The sequence below is a fragment of the Haemorhous mexicanus genome, chromosome 5, assembly GCF_027477595.1.
Source record: "Haemorhous mexicanus isolate bHaeMex1 chromosome 5, bHaeMex1.pri, whole genome shotgun sequence".
NCBI classification, from domain to species: Eukaryota; Metazoa; Chordata; class Aves; order Passeriformes; family Fringillidae; genus Haemorhous; species Haemorhous mexicanus.
The window spans coordinates 23,840,334-23,858,409 of record NC_082345.1 but is presented as its reverse complement, the minus strand read 5'-3'; the positions used below and the strand labels follow the sequence as shown (position 1 = coordinate 23,858,409).

Sequence of the window (18,076 nt, the reverse complement as noted above, 5' to 3'; positions counted from 1 at the left end):
AAATCTGTTTCACTCAAGATTTTGTAGATAAAATACTAATTTACGTTATTGAGAGCGTAGCTCCAGGGAAAATGTAAAATCTGGGAATTGTAGTGCATGCCCCTTAAAACAAACTAGGAGTTTCAGACAGGGAAATAGGAACTTCTCAAAAACATGTAATGACCCACTTTAAGCAGAAACTTTCGAAACTGGAGAACTTGAGTCTCACAGAAGGAAAACTAATGGAATATCCCGGTGTCAAGAGTACAATATATAAGAGAATTTAGCCTCCCAACTTTTATTTTAGAAGATGTACAAATGTTTCTTTAGCTCTTACTGAAGAAATTAAAATGTTTGAAGTTGCCACATTCAATACATAAATACAAAAAATGTGGCTGACAATTTTCTGTCAATTTCTCTACTTTTGAGCATGTCTGTGGGACCTCAGTAGTTTTAAGTTAAAAATGTAAGGCTTAAGGTAAATTTGCATTTGTAAGAAACATTTTTTTTGCAATTTTCCGGCCCATTATTTCAAATGATTGGCCTTTTGAAATTCTGACCACCAAATTTATAAAAAATATAAGGAAAATATTGTGCTTTTTACTTCTGCATCAGAGAAAATTTTGAGATGACAACTTCTCTTTTGGTTGAAAATGAAAGTAATGTACAATACACCTGAGGTTTTAGACTAAAAATGTCTTACAGTTTTATAATGACATGTGGATGCCTCAGAATGAATTCTACCAGACCAGAAAGGCTCAACTAATTTTAGTTATATTGTGTGAAGAGGTTGCCTGAAAGAATTTTTTTTCTCCAAGTTTTCAGAAACTAGTACGTTTCAGCACTTAAGAAGTAAATTTAAGTACAGGCTTTTAGATGACTTTCCACCTCACAGATCTTCCACTATGACTATGAAAGAAACTACTTTCAGGAAAATTTTCTCTTTCTAATAAAGATTATTTTTTCTTCCTCTTTCTGACTTCCCATTTCCTGTCAAGTCTGAAGTGTCTTGGATCCCCAACAAACACTACTCTGGGATTTACGGGCTGATGAAGTTGGTTCTGACTAAGACTCTTCCTTCCAATCTTGAGCGAGTCATTGTCCTCGACACAGACATTACATTTGCCACTGACATTGCTGAGCTATGGGCCGTCTTTCACAAGTTCAAAGGTATTTTAATGATTTTTTTACTGTCCTTATTCGAGGGGCGGGGAGAGAATGATGAGGCAAACAATACAGTATGGGTGAAAGGGCTAGCTGAGGTTTTGTTAAATGCTTTCTCTCTTTCAGTTTTTGGTGTTTGAATGTAATTGTTCTCTTTGTGAGCTCTTTTCTCAATGATGTTCTGTATAGATGAATTGACAACACCAATTATCTATGTAGTTTGGTTTATTGGTCTGATTATTTGGGGCAGGTGAGAGCCTGGCAATACAGTAGATATTAATGAATTATGAGCATGCTGTAGTTATGTACTGTTCAATACCTCTTGGAAGAACTTGGGTTTCATTATTTTTTTTAATTAATAAAACTTATTATTACTTTCAGTTCAACTGTTCCATGTAACTACTGAGAATGCATGAAGTTGAGATCATTCTTGAGCCCGTGAGGAAGAAGAAGGGAACAGAGTTACACATGTGAATAGAAATAAATTGCTGTTTGGTCCTCTTAATAAGTTGATAAAGGGGTCTGGATTCTAAGCACCTAAAATAGTTTTCCCTACCTATTCCAATTTCCCACAGCTCCTTGAAAATATACTTCATAGTCAGTCTGAGAAAGGACTCCTTTAGGGTAACTATAAGGAAATGATTACAGAAAAGTTCCCCTATTACCCTGTCACAAAGCAGAGCACCTTCTGGCTAGCACACCACTAAAACCATTTAATTCTCCCAGGTTTGAGTGTTGCCAGCTGTTCAGAGTCAGAGACATACCCTATTGTTCTCCTCTTGCCCTCAGCATATGTATTGCAGTGCTGGTAAGTGCAGAGACAATCCAGCATCCTGGTTTAAAGGTTAACAACCCTGTAAAAGTGTAGCCTTGATGTGTTTCATCATCTCTCTCAAAATCTTCTCAAGCTAAGTCAGCCTAAGCAAATGGGAGTATTTATTTAGAGAAGCTAAAATACATCACTCCATTAGGAGGGAGCCAGGAAAGAGCACATTTACTCTACTTATCCCCTGCTGAAATCCACAAGGCCTGCTTTTCTCAGCTCTGTTCCAGCTCTGGGACAGGACCTATTATCTTCAGCTCTATGTCAAGGACTGGGTTCTAGTGCTTACTTGTTCATGCATTTGTTTCCATTCCCTTCTGTGGATTCACTGATGTCTTTTCAGCAAGCCAGAAGCAGTCACCTTTTTGCTTAATTTAATTATTTACAAGCTTTTTTTCATTAAGAAATATACAATTTTTCCTCCTCTTCATGTATTGTTCAGACCTCTTCACCAAGCCTTTCCCTCCACTGAACCTTGAGTTTCATGTAAACAAACATATACCCTGACAACCATAAGTAATATAAATGTATGCATAGGAAGTAAAGCTGAGCTATTGTACTGTCTCACTGTGTGCAGCTGTCCCATTAATAGCCATATTGGACTGACTACAGTGTAATAGCATGTCATAGCGGGAAAAGAAATGTGGATAAAAAGAACTTGGGCATAGAGGACTGCATGGTCAAAGAGAGCAAAATCTGACTTGAGACAATGAGTGGGATTATCTCCTTATAATTTCTGTCACAATTTTAATTAAGATCCCTTGCTTTTATACAGGGGGAATAAAACCAAGCATAAAGACTGCTTGTAAAAAGAGGAATGTGGAGCAGAGGCAGATGTAAGATTGAAAGAAAATACAGGCAGAAAAAATGGAAATGTGGAGAAGAATAATTAATGCAAGTAAAATGTGTGTGTAAATCAGTCTCCATAGAGCTAGGCAAGAATGTTCATCTGATTCGAGCTGTGAAAAGCTCTAACTTACACATGGAGACAGAATTGCTGTGCTGCTGCCCTCATTACGTACATAGCAAAACTCCCAAATGGATGATTTTGTAAGTTGTCCCATATGTCTTTTTAATTCCAGCTGACCACCTGCTTCTCCACAGTTTTTTAATTCTGGCAATAAATTGATCAGTGTCTACATCTGCTCATCTCCCAGGCAGTTGTGCACAAACAATGAGGAGATGAGACAATGCCATAGCTCCAGGTGTTGAGCTGGGGTGGGAGAAGACTTTGGATCCTAAATGCTGCAGAGAGAGGAAGTGTCCAAGCACAGGCTTGTTCTCCAGCCCATGTCATAGGCTGCAGTTCCATTAGCAAAGGTGACCTCGATGATGGTGACATCAGAGTTGAGTGTTTAAGGGTAAGAATCAGAGGGAGAGCCAACAAAGCAAATACCATGGTGAGAGTCTGTTGCAGGCCACTCAGCTGTGATGAGGAGGCAGAAGAAATAGTCTGTAAGCAGCTGGGAAGTCTCACAGTTGCTAGCCCTTGTTCTTTTGGTGGGCTTGAACTTACCAGAAAGGTAAGTTGAACTTACTTAGCAGACATCTGCTGGAAATACAACACAGGAGAGAGGAAACAGTCCAGGAAGTTCCTGGAGTGTGTGGAAGATTATTTCCTGACCCAGCTGGTGAGGGAGCCAGGCAGGGGCAGTGCCTGGCTGAATCTGTCAGCAGATCTTGCTAACCAGGGAGGTCCCAGTGGGCTGGAGATGAGTAAATGCGATGCCCATTTACAGGAAGGGCCAGAAGGGGCATCTGGGGAATTACAGGCCTGTAGGCCTGACCCTGGGGCCAGGGAAGATCATGGAACAGGTCACCTTGAGTGCTGTCCTGCAGCATGTGCAGGACAACCAGGGGATTGAGCCCTGTCAGCATGGGTTTGTGAAAGGCAGGTCCTGCTTGACCCACCTGATCTCCTTCTGTGACAAAGGTGGCTCTCCTTAGTGGATGAGGCAAAGAGTGTGGATGTTGTCTACCTAAACTTTAATAAAGCCTTTGACATGGTTTCCCACAGCATTCTCACAGAAACTGGCTTCCCATGGCTTAGACTTGTTCTCTGGATAAAAGACTGGCTGGAGGGCTGGGCTCAGAGGGTGGTGGTGAATGGAGCTAAATACATTTGTCAGCCCGTCACTGGTGGTGTCTCCCGGGGCTCAGTACTGGGGCCAGTTTAATTTAATATCTTTGTAAATGATCTGGATGAGGGGATCAGATGCACGCTTGGTCCACACCAAGTTGAGTGGGAGTGTTAATCTGTTGGAGGGCAGGAAAGCTCTGGAGAGGAAGGATCTGGAGAGGCTGAATCAATGGGCCAAGGCCAGTTCTGTGAGTTTCAGCAAGGCAAAGTGCCAGGTCCTGCACTTGGGTCACAACAACCCTGTGCAGCACTACAGGTTTGGGGCCGAATGGCTGGAAAACTGCACAGTGGGAAAGGATCTTTCGGTGCTTGTCAGCAGCAGCTGAAAACGAGCCAGTGTGGGCCCGGGTGGCCAAAAGAGGCCAGTGGCATCCTGACCTGTATCAGCAATAGCATGTCCAGCAGGACCAGGGCATGGATTGTCCCTCTTTTCTCAGCGCTGCTGAGACAACACCTCAAGTCCCATGTTCATTTCTCGGCCCCTCAGTGCAAGAATGACATTGAGGACCTGTAGCATGTCCAGAGAAGGGCAGCAGAAAATTTCTTAACAGAAAGGGTTGACAAGCATTGGAACAGACTGCCCAGGAAGTTGTCACCATGGCTGCATTTCAAAGCTGCGTAGATGTGGCAAGTAGGGACAAGGTTGAGTAGGATGGACTTGGTAGTGTTACTTTGGTAGGATGTAAAGGTCTTTTTCAACCTAAATGATTGTATTGTTCTGTCATTCAATGGAAATAGAAGGAAAGGCAAGTAATTTGGAGAGATACCGATACTCTTTTACTGCTTTGCAAAAGTTTGGCTTAATTCTGTGATGCTTCTCAGTTTTTCCGAAGTGTCTTTTTATTTCTCCTGCCTGCATTACAAAAGATTGAAGGATTGTCTCATGTCATGAGCCCTAAATATTCCTCCAAAGGATATTTTACTAAACTAATGTTTTAATTTCTTCCTTGTTTCTCTCCCAGAAGTCTCAGGTAAGTTCATGATGATTTCTTGGGGGCAATCTAGAATGTTTGCTGAAATATTACATAAACAGAAGTGCAATAAAACTGCTGTGAAGGGAAAGGCTAGTCTCTAAAGGAACCTCTCATTACACCCAACCCCAGTTAGGAGAGCAGCTTTAGACCTGCTGGGTCTCATTCTAGAAATGTTCTAACAACCAGTTGCTGGCTAGAAGGCACCATTATAAACTTGCCTACACCAGGATGCTTTTTGTGCAAATTAAAGAATTTTTCACATCAGTGCAGGAAAGGCAGGAACTTCTGTCTTCAGGTTACGGCAACATAACTGATGAGGCGGTCCAGCATAGCCTTTTCCAAATTGCAACCACACACAGAGGGAAGGTACTAGAGTCTGTGATTCTTTCTGTGCCTGGGAAGACTTTTCTTCCCAGCAAAAACAGTGAAAAAGGGAAACCAGTAGCTCAGATTCCTTTTTTCTTGGACACCGGGTTTGGAAGAAACTCATCAGGTTCAGGACTGTCTTGTTATCTAACCAGGTCTGATTTGCTGTGTAGCAGGTCCTACAGTGTGTTTTAAACAGCACCTGTAATACCCAAAGTCCTTGTTCTGCAAAGGTTCTTATTCCAGTTATCTTAAGAGTTGCTGAAAAGATCAGACCCTTGCATAGTAATTTAATATTTTAGATGGTAAAGGTACTACTCCATTCGCTCTGTAGATGGAAAAAAGGCAGTAGGATTTCTTAGTAAATCATTGCTCTTCTGCCCTTTCCTGATAAGCTCTTTGCATATATGCATATATATGCATATGCCCTTACAATAAGTGATCCAACTGTTCTGTAGCAGAGTGCAGAAATTTAAAAATCTCTTCTTTGAAGTGGCAACCTTAGGCTTTGGGAGAAATTTACACTCTCTTTGGTAGCCTGAAACACTGTCTCAAGCAATGTAACATTTAACAGTTTCTCTTAGGAGCCAGTTGGGGATTGTGTAATTATTAATCATTTTATATACAAGCTTCAATCTCGATGCATAAATATGTCTTTGGGAACCCATAACTTAAATTTCAAGAGTCATATTCAGCTTTTCAGCTGGGATTTGGGCATTTTGCTTTAGCTTCATTCTCCATTGCTCTAAAGATAGGCAGAATGTTTTCTTTTAGGACTGAGATACATCTCCAAAATATTGACTTCAAAGGTTTGAGTCTCTAGCCACTCTGGTGCAGATAACCTGTCATGCATGTTTTCTGTGACTTAGTTGACACTGATTATGTGTCCTATTCATCTTTCACTAGATTTTGACAGTTCTAAACTTGAGAAAGTAACTAGCCTAAGGGCAAAAGTGTGGGACTGTAGATCATAGTGTATTCTTGGATGAAGTGCTGCAGAGTGTTTTAGACAACAAGGATTAGTAACCAATATGCTTTTATTGCAGAAACTGTGCAAATTCTTCTAAAAAAAAATGAGTCCAAAGCTATGTTCTGTGCCATCAATCTTAAAGTTCTTATAAAGGCCACATCTGCTAACTGTTTCATTATTCTTGCTCACCCAAACTTTTGGTCCTGCAGTGTGGGTTCTTTTTTTCTAAGGTTCTGATTTTTAATTTTACTGGATGTTAAATATGGATTCTCAGGATTTAATTTATTTTTGACCTGACTACAACAGTCATCATAATTCTATGTCTTACAAGTTGCAGTTTCAGTCTGGATCACAGTCTCTGTGTGCTGGGTGCTTCACATGTAAGTAGCAAGAAACTCTCTTCCTGCTTTACATTGTCAGGTGACAATTCCTGTGTCTGCCTTGTTCCTTTAGGATATTGCTTTGCATGAGTCACAGCTGGGACTCACAAATGAGACCTGAATAATCCCTGTAGAGATCAGTGTTGAGGAGCTCTGTATTAAATTGAATACTACATCAAAGGGCATTATGATATTTCTAAGTACATGTCAAAACTCAGAGGCTTTATTGAACAGTGATGTCTTACTACTACTGCATGTTAGCCTCACAATCCAGCAAGCTGATACAATGAATATTTTAAGTACTTTTAAACAACAGAGACTGGGTAATACCCAGCAAGTGCATTTCAAATAACTCTACTCATAAGTCACCCAGAGAATATAAGCTACCACTGTTGTTCATCTGTGCAAGTAAGTCTTCCCTGGAAAGGTGGCCTCCATTAACCAAGCATACAAGAAGGAGAAATAGCAAACTTGACAGGAATACTGAGATTCACATGTTCATACTTTGCATGAATAAAAACATGCTATAGAAGCTGTTTGCTTTGTGTCAGGAGCTCAAATAATGATAAAAATCCATACTGACATCATAAATACCAGAAAAGGTCAGCAGCGATTTTGGTGCAGGATCAAGTGCCCAGAGCTGAAGAGGGACTGGCACATAGTCAATCCCAAACTTAAAATTTGCAAACACTCAGCATGTGGGTGCTTTGGCATATTACTCTGCAGAAAGCCTGAGGTAACATTCTAGGTTCATACTATTTATGCAGCTTCTTCAGGAAAAAGTCCAAACAAACAAAAAAGAAAAAAAAAAAAAGAAAAATCATAACCGTCACAAATTTAAGCATCTTGTGTAGGGATTTTAGTAATTATATTCCTACAAGAACTCTTATATGTAAGGTTGTAATGTTACGTACATGCAGAACTTTTCATTTGTATGAGAATTTTGCATGCCAGAAAGTGAGATGCTGATGGCTCTGGAGAGAAGCAGGCAGAGTCAGCAGGTGCTGTATAAGTTTCCCTGAATTTGGCTCTATCAGTGAAGCCCTGTTTTAATAAACTATACCTGTCATAGCTCTTGACTCTCCTGCAATGATTGTGCTTTTTATAGGTGTGCTGTTCTTGTGATGATGTAAAATACTCGGTTGTTGCCAAGATTAAAATTTAAAATTCAGTGACACCTATGGCTCAAGGCAGGATTTGAGCCACAGAATTGATTCTGGGCAGGTTCTGTACTTAAGTCTGTCAGTTTACACTGAGTAAATCATTAAAGCTTCCAGATGATTTTGAGACAGGATCTCTGCAGGCTGACACAGTGTTCATGTCAAATCCTGCAGAGATCTTTCTGTTTCTTCTGGTCAGTAAAACAGGTTTTCTTTTCTTACTAATCAAGAGAAAGGCATTAGTAACATGCACCTTAGTGTGTATAAAAATCCATGATATGAGTCAGTCTTTTTGTGAAGGAAACAGGATCATATTGTAGCAGAGTGCATTAATAAAATTGTCAGGCAGCTATTCAAATAGTTTAAAATTATCTGAGTTTTTATAAGTGTCAAGGCCGAATGGCACTTGTCTTTGCTCATAAAAAAAAAAAAATCTGTTAGCTTCTGAAAGATTTGTGTAAGTATTTATTGGTTAGAGTACAGTGCATAGCTAATCCTAGGGTTATTACACAAATGAAATACAATTTCTCATTGAAAAGGTCCCTATGTAGGCTCTATCTGCTTAAGAATTTCTGTTCTTGATTCTTGCATTGTGGTGCATTCTTCTTTTTTGCTACAAAATCTTTGAAGCTTCATTGATAAAGAATTCTATTAGTTAGCTATAGCTGATAGAAATACTGAGGGGTGTTGTGCTCCGGTGTCTCACAATGCTGTCATCATCTGTGTGTGAAACTAGGAGAATACTGATTTATTTTGGAGAAGAGAGAGAGAAAGTAAGGGGTTAGGATATTTGGGAAGAAAAGAAAAGTTTCTAACTGTCATTGAGGGTTCATTTTGGTGACTGTAATTAGGAGGGGATCAAACAAAGATGTGGGACTTGCTGATTCTGTGGGTCTAGGAAAAAACACTTCTCTCTTTCCACACTTGTCAGATAAGCTGAGTGGATGGAAGTTCTCCTTTTTTTTTCTTTTTTTTTTCCCCTAATTGCAGTTTGCTTTGCTGTGATATTCCTTTATTGAGAAGCCAGTATGCGAGAAGGTTGACCTCCGTAAATGAGCTCCAAGGGAGAGAGTTTATTATATGGATCAGCATGTGCACATTCTAGTTTATGGATTTTAATGTGACAAGGGACATAATCAGAAAATTCTGATTATGAATTGCTGCCAAAATAGAATGGCTGCAGTTTCTGAAACATCTGTAGTTCTATTTTAGCTGAATGGTTCTTTATTTGTTTCTGCCATCAGGGAGAAATATTTAGAGGTGAAAGGCCAACCATGCATAGAAATAGGGTATAACTCATGGTGGGGTAAATTGTAAAATAAAATAAAAGATTTGAGTTCTTTATTTTTCCATTCTGATTTCCAAGGGGTGCCCTTTGGTCATGTTTTCAAGCTTTTTCCAATGGGGGATAGAGATGTTTTAATTATAAATGAAAACTGATAATTTCTGTCCTCTTTTGATACCACAACTGGAGATTTTAGAATAAAAACTCTTCACATGCTACAAGATTTGTAATAAAATTTTGTTGGTAACACTGTAATTTTGAGGACTTTTTTCTACCTTCTCAACCTCAGTGTAGTGCTTTTTCTACATTATTGTTCTCCAGTCTTTGTTAACCTGCCACTCATTCTACAGCTGTCTTTTTGGCTTAGATGCTATGATGTATCAAACACCAAAACTAAACATTGTATGACTCACAGAGTGTTAAAGCAAGAAAAAAACCCATTTTCTCTTCTGAGCTCTTTCTTCAGGATTTAAAGAGACTTTAATTCTATTAATCTCCAGTACTCCAGCTGTGGAGAATGGACCTAGAGCTTTTTTGAACTGCCTTCCAAATATTTATTAAGAGAAATCAGGGCAGAGCATGGCATCAAAGGAGCAAAGTGCATATCCCCATCTCCTTGACTAGCAAAAGCTGTGCCTCCTCAGAAGCTAGAAAATCCAGCTCCCACAGGGTACAGACTTGGAGAAGGAGCATTTGTGCTTTGCATGTTTGTTATTGGCAGGGGAAAATGTATTTCTGGGAATGAGTTGCCAGTAGGCTGTGCTAAAAAGGAAATATATAAGAACAAGGGGTGGGAAGAAACCAAGGAGGAAAATAATAACTCCCCCATCCAAACTAAAAAGGAGACATCAATCAGGAGTTGCTGTCCACCAATAAATGTTTTAGGTTGATTGCTTTCTCCTTTAGTCTGTTCACATTCTTCTGCTTCCTTTCAGGTGCATTCAGTACCCCTGGCGTGTCAATTTACAACTTATTTAATTATATTTTGTTTAGAGTGCTATTAAGAAAAACCCAGACATTAATGTTTGCCTGTCTTCTTGGGTGGAACCCAGAAATTAAGCCCATATACTGTAAAATAATGAAGCCACAGGGGCTAGCTTCTTAGCTGGACAACTGGCTCCTCGTAGGGTTGAAGCACCCCAGGCAAGCAGTCTTAAGGCCGGAGACCTCAGCCCTTCGGGGGCTAAGTGCCCTAGCCCAGAATACCACACAGCCGTGGCCTCTTAGCAAGCTCAGTGATTGTCAGCTCTTAGTGAGATCAGCTCTTTTGTGGTTTCAGCTCTTAAGCTTGCTAGAGGCTCTGGCTGGCCGTGGCTTCTGGAAGGCAGACAAAGGAGAGAGGAGGAGGCTGGCTTCAGAATGTTCCACGATGATTTATTCTGAGGGTTTCACGAAGGGTCCGAATGCAGCTCTTCTAACGAAATGGGCCAAGACAGCCTCTTTTATAGGGTTAGGGGGGATTGGAAACTGACCAATTGTAAGGGTTAGGGAAACTAGCCTATGGAGTCATAGAGAGATAAGCAGGCCTGGAGGACCAGAGTGAGGACTTCTGGTTCAATTCCTATGACTCAGCAAATACCTATCTCTAAACATCCATCCACGGAGCCAAAGCTGGCCCTGTGCCTGCTACAATATACTAATCCCTGTGGCCAGTCACTCTGCATTCCCTGGGTGACAGTAAAGCAGAGCAAGTGCATGAGCAGGCAGTGAATATGGAGGGAGTAGCAGCCTGTCCACGAGTTATTAATGTGTAATGATAAGTAACTTCTGCATGTGGGAAAAAGCAAGGCAGAAGAGACACATGGGTCATTCACCTAACAAATGAAGTTTACTCTAGGGTTTGATAGTTGTATTAATAGGACTAAAGAAAGAATGATATTTAATAACTATATTTCCCTGCCTAAGGCCCTCATTCTAATCACGTGCAATCTATCAAGCACATACACTTTTCACTGCTCTCTGTGACGTGCATTGTAATAACTTGATATTCTGTTTTCTCCCTCTCCAAACCAGGCACATTCTCTGGACCTGCCTTGTTCTGCATTAGCAATCTATATTTTTAAGGACCTCAGGCCCCATTTCCAATTACAAAGCTCTCATTTGAGGTTTCACCTTTTTGGTTTCATGCTGCAAATTATGCCTGTAATATTGTCCTTGGCAGCACATGGATTTGAATGGGGTAAAGTGGTGTAGAGAAAATCTGTCTCTCTGGTTCAAGCTGTAAGGTAGCACATATTGCCCAGAGGTCAATGGCATGATTATCCCATCAGGAGGGTGAGTGCATGGTATTGCTCTCTGCACAGCCAGGGACAAGGGAAATGTGTGTACAAAATTAAACCAATTTATTACATAACTGCATTAAGACTGTGTACAAATGTACCATGAGCAAAACCTGGGAGCAGCTACATGAATTGGAAGTCAGACATGTAATTGAAATCAGTAATCAGTCCAATTTTGTGGGAAAAGTAGAACCTCCACATGCTTCTTTTTTCCAATTAATCTAGAGAATCAAGGATGTTTGAACCCCTTATTTTAATCCTAGCAAGCTAAAAGGAAAAAAAAATTAGCTTGGTCTGTAATGGGCCACTTCACTCTGCATCTTTTAAGTGTCTATATTTTACTTGAATTTGAAGCTGGCTCCACTCCATGTTCTTTGCAGTAATCTCTAACAGCATTTAGCATGGGCCAAGCAGTTCAATTAAACCGAGGAGCATTACTCCCTCTGACTCCTCAAGGTAAATATTTTTTGTCCTTTGCGATACTGCTAACAACAAAAAGAATTTTGTCCTAGTCCTTCTAGATGCATACCAAAAGGTGATTGATAAACATACAGTACAACTAGGGGACAATTTTTTTTTTGTCCCCACAGCTTTTCTTTATTCATATTTTATTTCTTGCATTTATTCACAGTGAAATTCATAGTCCTGAAAAGAATTTGGACCTTTAGTGCAAAATCCATAGTTGAAGTAAATTTTGCCCAAGTTCATGTCAGTAAAAGAGATGCACATTAGGCATTTTATGGTGAAAAGCCAGGCCAGTTCATTTTTCCTTTGCACTGCCTAAATACTTAAAAGGATCTCAGAATCTAAGCTGATGGTATTCCTGCTTCGGTGTAACAAAAACCCTGTGTCAGCTGCTTCTGGTGTGTGTGGTTCTGGGATTCATTCTAGAGCTGGGACTGAACATGTCAGCAGAACAGATTCTTGAAAACCATTAACTGCTGGCACAACAAAGTGAAATCCTGGATCCACTTATGTCTGTGTTTGGGGATACAGTGGTTTTTTTCCTCTCTGCTTAAGGACTGGGAGAGCTGTCAAGTAAGTGCTGTTCTGACACACCAAGAGAATTTGTGTGGTGGGAACAGAGGTGGATAGCAAAGGAGGTGATACAGCATTCAGTGGTGATGTTGACAAATGTGTCAGAGCATGAACCATCTGAGGATCTAGCACATGCTTACTGCTTCTGCCCTGCTGAGATGTGTGACTTGGAGCAGTACTGAAGCCCTACAGCAAAGTGAGCCATCGTACTTTTTCTCTTTCAAAATTGTCCTTGGCTGACTCAATGCCACCACTCTTCTGTCATCAGCACTAAATGTCTGCCAGTTTATGTTCACAGCAACTTACTGAAATGCACATCGCCTCTGAAAGTGGCACAGGGTTTTCTGAACTTCATTAATTCATTGAATTGTCTTCCTGCACATGTTCTCCTTAATAGACAGTAATACTTTTTATTTCTGTGTGCTTCAGGATGACATTATTGCAGGTGCAAAGTGACTTCTCTAGGGCTTTGCCAACCTGCTGCAGAGTCATATTGGCACCAATGTTTGACAGTACTTGGAGGCTCATGCTCGTTCCCATACTACTGAGAAATGATGATCTGAATATTGTCACACTGGTGTTCTAAAATCCTGAAAGAGTGCATCTCATCTGGTAAGAACTACCTTTATAAAACTTTGGAGTGAGCAGGATGCTGCTGACTTCTATCAGTAAAAAAGTCTGGTTCCTGTATTCCCTGATTTACGTTAACATTCCTGCTTTGAACTTACAGCTTATTTTCTTGATTAACTAAATAAAGATGAATAGTTGGAACAGCAATCTTTAAATATGTTCTCCTTTCAACTCTAACCCCCTGTTATAGCTCAAAAGTAAAAAGAGTTGAGTGACCTCAGCCAGGTCTGATGTGCATGAGGGCTGAAGTGCATAAGCAGGGCAGCAAAGGGATGCTCTTCTGGGGTATCACTTTTGAGGCACCTCAGCAGATTTAGAAGAGAGTGTTCACACAGAGACAATTCTCCTTTTGTGATCATTTAATTCTTTCAAATGTAGTAATGGGAAGTGGATATAGCTTGGTAGATAAAGGAGAAAGCAATGTGGAGATTGAATAGAGTGACAATACTGAGCAGGAAGAAGGAATAGGAAAAGGGAGAGGTGGGAACATATCCCAAGTTAGTCAGGATGGTATATCTTGAAACCTACGATTATTTAAGAACACCATATATCACAGTAATTTTCTGTGGAGCTATTTAGAGGCAAGCACGCATATCTAGAATATTTCTGCATTTTCTTGGCATTGACATCTGACTATAAAAAAAACACTTGCCAAGGGGATAATGAAGTTCATGGTAGCAGTAAGGAGTTAACACAACATTTAATTCAATGTAATTTTGGCCTGTCCCTTCTACCATCCCCTCTTAGCTGCAGTCAGCAATTAGTCTACTGTCACTGCCACCACCTTTTTATTTGTATTGCTCTATGGTGCCAGAGTTTGTTTATGTACAAACACCTCCAGACATAGTTTTATTTAAGAGAGTCTTAAGATGCTCCACACACCCGTTGCCGTGAAGCCAAGTGGTTTTCTAAAGTGTTTTGATCATTGTAATATTCAATCTAGATTTTTTGGGGGAAAGGAGGACTGAGAATTATTTATAAAATTGAGAAGAGCAGTGATGAAGCTCTGTTTCTGGGTTTGTTTTTTTTTTGCTTTGGTTTTATGCTATTGCTTTTAAAAGGTTTAGTTGCCATAACAACCCAAAGCAGTCCTGTATTACCATAGAAACGTGCTGTTGTGGGTGACAGTTTTTATGAGAATCCTTTTTTTTTTCTTCACATAATATATTTAATGCTGGCCTTTTACAGGTATATCACAGCACACTACAGAGGTTTCAGAAAGTGTCGGAATGACATAATAAGCAACAAAAATGAAGCATATGGTTAAACCCAGGAAGGCTGTCTGGTGTCATGGTTGACTAAAAAACAGAAAAAGAGTAAAATCAAATTCCTAATGCTTAACTTGGAGGTCAGAAGTATTGAGCTTAAAGCAGGGCTGGCTAATCAGTCTACATGAGTAAATATTCAAAAAACCCCTAACAGAACAGGAGTTGGGGCTTTGATTGTGTACCAGGGAATTAGTGTAAAAACTACTTGCCATGATAGTTGTAGGTGTGAAATTGTGGGGCTTCTTTAAAGTTCTCTGCATGGGGCTGCTCCGTGAGACTGTTGGGAGGCTGAAGTGAGAATTGCAGAATGAGGCAGTATCTCACAAAGCTGAGAGGGGTTCCTGCTGAGAGCTGGCTCCAGCTGCATACTGATAGCCTGCAAGCCTCAGGTGCTGGTTGGGACCTGGCATAGTCCCTAAATTGTTTGTGATCTCTCTGTTTTGAGGACTTTTCCCTCTTCCTGTGTGATACCTTTAATGGCTGTGCTCTTCATAGCCTCTTGGCTTCTGAAAGGAATAGTAATGGAGCTTTTCCTTCCACTAATCTGCATCTCCATCTACTCATTGTGTAACTCTCTGGAGCAGTGGATCACTGGAGCATATCAGCTCTCCTAAGGCCTCATAGATTACTGGTCATCTTTCTGTCAAACTTCAAATTGAAGTTACAGACCCGTTGCAAACCATATCCTCTGCCCCAGCAAACAGAGTGCACACTACAGGTTCATAGTCTTATGACAAGCCACACAATTTCTTCGGAAAGAGGCTAGAGAAGCATAGTCAGACAGCTGTGGAGATTGTTATTGATCACTATTTTTAATGGGGAGACACAGGTCTATTAGTTTCCTGTAATCAGTTGCATCAATGATGAAAAAATTTTTCATTCCTGATATGCATATTTTAAAGAACAGAAAAGCTTCCAGCTAGGATCTTGCAATAAATCCCCTTGCCATAGTCAAGGAGACAGGAGGAATTGCTTTACACTTATGCTTTATGGTTTCTGACCCCTCTGTAAGCCTAGACAAGTCTGCTGTTACTTCCTCTCATTTGACCCTCAATTCTCCAGTCCTCCTTCTGAATGACTCAGCGCTGGGAGTAGTAATTAGTTGGGAAGATTATATCCTTCTTACTTTCTGAATGCCTCCCTCTAACATGTTCAAAGACATGATATCCTAGAATGGTTCTTACCCTTAATTTTCATTGTATTGGAAAGCCCCTCCATGATCTTGAAGTTTCCAGATGAGATGTCTTCCATCTAATCTAAACAGGAATTACTGGACATGATTTCCTCCTAGTTCTTCTTCAACTCCTTTTTCCAGTCAAAAATTTTCAAATTAATAAATCAACACTTAAATGTTGTAAATACTTGCCTCTCCTTTTTCTTTATCTTCTTGTAACATTGATGTTGACGTCTACTCCATGAAAAAAATTTAGCCAGACTTCAGAGGGATTTCTGTACAACCATGAAATTAGTACTTGTTTCAGTTCAATTACTGAATACTTACCATCATGCAATATGATTTCTACTCTTTTTTTTTTTTTCCCTCACTTGTTTGAAATTACTCTTAAGTATGAGATAAACTCAGGTAAAGAAGCAAGATTGCAGTGTCAGGAATCATGTTAGGGGAGAATCTAGATCTGGATCTGGAATATGTACCTGTGCAGAAGGAGAATTTGAGGAGGTTTCCTTTTAAAGTGAAGCAAAGGTAAGGAGGGGCTGCAGGTTGCAGTACACTCTTTGCAAACCCTGTAATGAAGCAGATGTTGGCCTAATCCACAGTATTCCCCTGGGACTGTCAGGATATTGGCAATAAAGAACAGAGAATCAGCACCACCTTGTCATAGCCAGTACAGTTGGTACCAGGTAAGCATGGGCAGCAAAAATGACACTTAAATATCAGTGTGTTTCAGTAACAAAAGAGTTCATGTGCTTCGAGCTGTTTTGTCATTGAGGGTGTGACACCAGTGTTTGAGCTGCCTTCTTTTTCACCTTTCTTATGGTTTACAACTTGTTTCCTGTCTTCCCATACCATGTGTTTTTACCAGAGCATTGAGGTCCATCTGCAGTTTCTTGCTTGAACACACTTTCTGAAATGGCGCGGCATGCTTCACCAGAGAGCCAGTTCTGTACTACCCCAAAAGGTAGAAAACCTTTCCCCAAAAGGTAGAAAATTATCAGGTGCAGACTTACTGATGAAGGTCCCTGTTTAGTGATACAATAAATAAAAGACTAGAGATGGAAATGTCGTAGCTGCCTAGCACTAAGTGGTATCTGATTTAATGTCACTGATTCTTTTTTTTTTCTAAAATACTAATGGAGTAATTATTGTGAGAAAACTTACCATGGATCAGATACCATCTGTCTTTCCATTGTAATCCTAAAGTCAGCCCAAGCTCCAAATCATGTGTTCTGGCTAATGCAGTAGAAATGTCATCTGTGTCAACATTTGACTGTGTATGAGGTTCGCTCTGCTGGGTGATTCAGTCATGAGCAGAACCTGTGTACTAATGAGCATGGAGCCATTCCTGGACTGAGGCTTGGACTAACTTGGTTGGAATATCTTGTCCTAAGGTACCTTGCAATGAAACTCTGGCTTTCACTCTGAAGGCAGGTGGGAATGCAAATTTCTTATGCTGAAGTTTGGAAGGCAGATTCTTAAGTAGAAGAAATTTGATTTTCATTATCCCAAGCTGTGATTAGTCTTAATTTATCCCTTGGTAGAAGAGGAAGATGTTTAATAATTTCTCTACCAATATGTAAGGTTTCCAGGCTGGCAAAATTAAGAACTAAAGATTAGGTTAGTAATCTCTGGAAAGTGTGTTGAGACCTGGAGAGCACCTTTCATTATTTTTGCCCCTTTGTGACCAATGCTTGAAAAAGCGGTGATAAACTCTGAAGGAAGTTGCAACTAGAGTTCAAAGCAGAGATAGGAGAGCTGTCATTTAAGGCTGAGGGCTTTTCAGGGAAGAAAAAATAAAAATCACACTTACATATCCACCTCTGCAAAAATGCACTGGGGATATCCTTCTTTAGATGTCCAAAATAGCTGATACTTTTTGTTCCTCTCTCCAGAGACTGCCTCTGTCTGGCCTAGCTGTCAAGCAAAACATGAGCTTGTTCCAAGGAGCTTTGTAGCTCTGATGTCTTGTTCATAGTCCATTGTGAAAGGGCAAAGAGGAGGCAAACTCCTTCAGATGAGTCAGGATAAAGAAATGTCACGAGTGTTTTATTAGCCTGAGAGCTTGAAGCACCCTTACCAATTCCAATGCCCATTTACAGCCCTGCAAGGGGGATAAGTATCTCTTAGCAATGTTTTGAAATCAACCAAATCCAGAAACTGCCATGAGTGAAATCGTAAAATATTAGTTCTAATGATACTTGAGCAGGAAGACAGGTGTAGTTGCATCACAGCTTTCCCTTATAGGCTTAGAATATACACAAACTGAAGCAACTTAATTATATGTTATGGTTGTATTTCTAGTACTGTTGGTGAGGAGGTATATTGAGATAGCAGGGTGTTGTAACTATTTTGCCTCAGATCTCACCAAAATTTTACAGTAACTGTGTAGAATTGCTGTGTTAAAAAAACCACCATTTTTCCCTTCAGGGGATCTTGCAAGAAT

General features: G+C 40.1%; 1 protein-coding gene across 6 annotated transcripts in view; it reads left to right on the top strand.

Annotated features, from left to right (window-relative positions):
• Positions 1–18,076, top strand: part of LARGE1 (LARGE xylosyl- and glucuronyltransferase 1) — a 280,599-nt gene that overhangs the window by 167,250 nt on the left and 95,273 nt on the right. For all 6 annotated transcript variants that reach the window (XR_009486501.1, XM_059846294.1, XM_059846290.1 and 3 more), the window contains one exon: positions 978–1,149. Coding sequence is in view for 5 of the 6 variants with exons in the window: in XM_059846294.1 (XP_059702277.1) it covers positions 978–1,149 (172 nt within the window). In the remaining variant the exon portion in view is untranslated. The remainder of the gene's footprint in view (positions 1–977; positions 1,150–18,076) is intronic.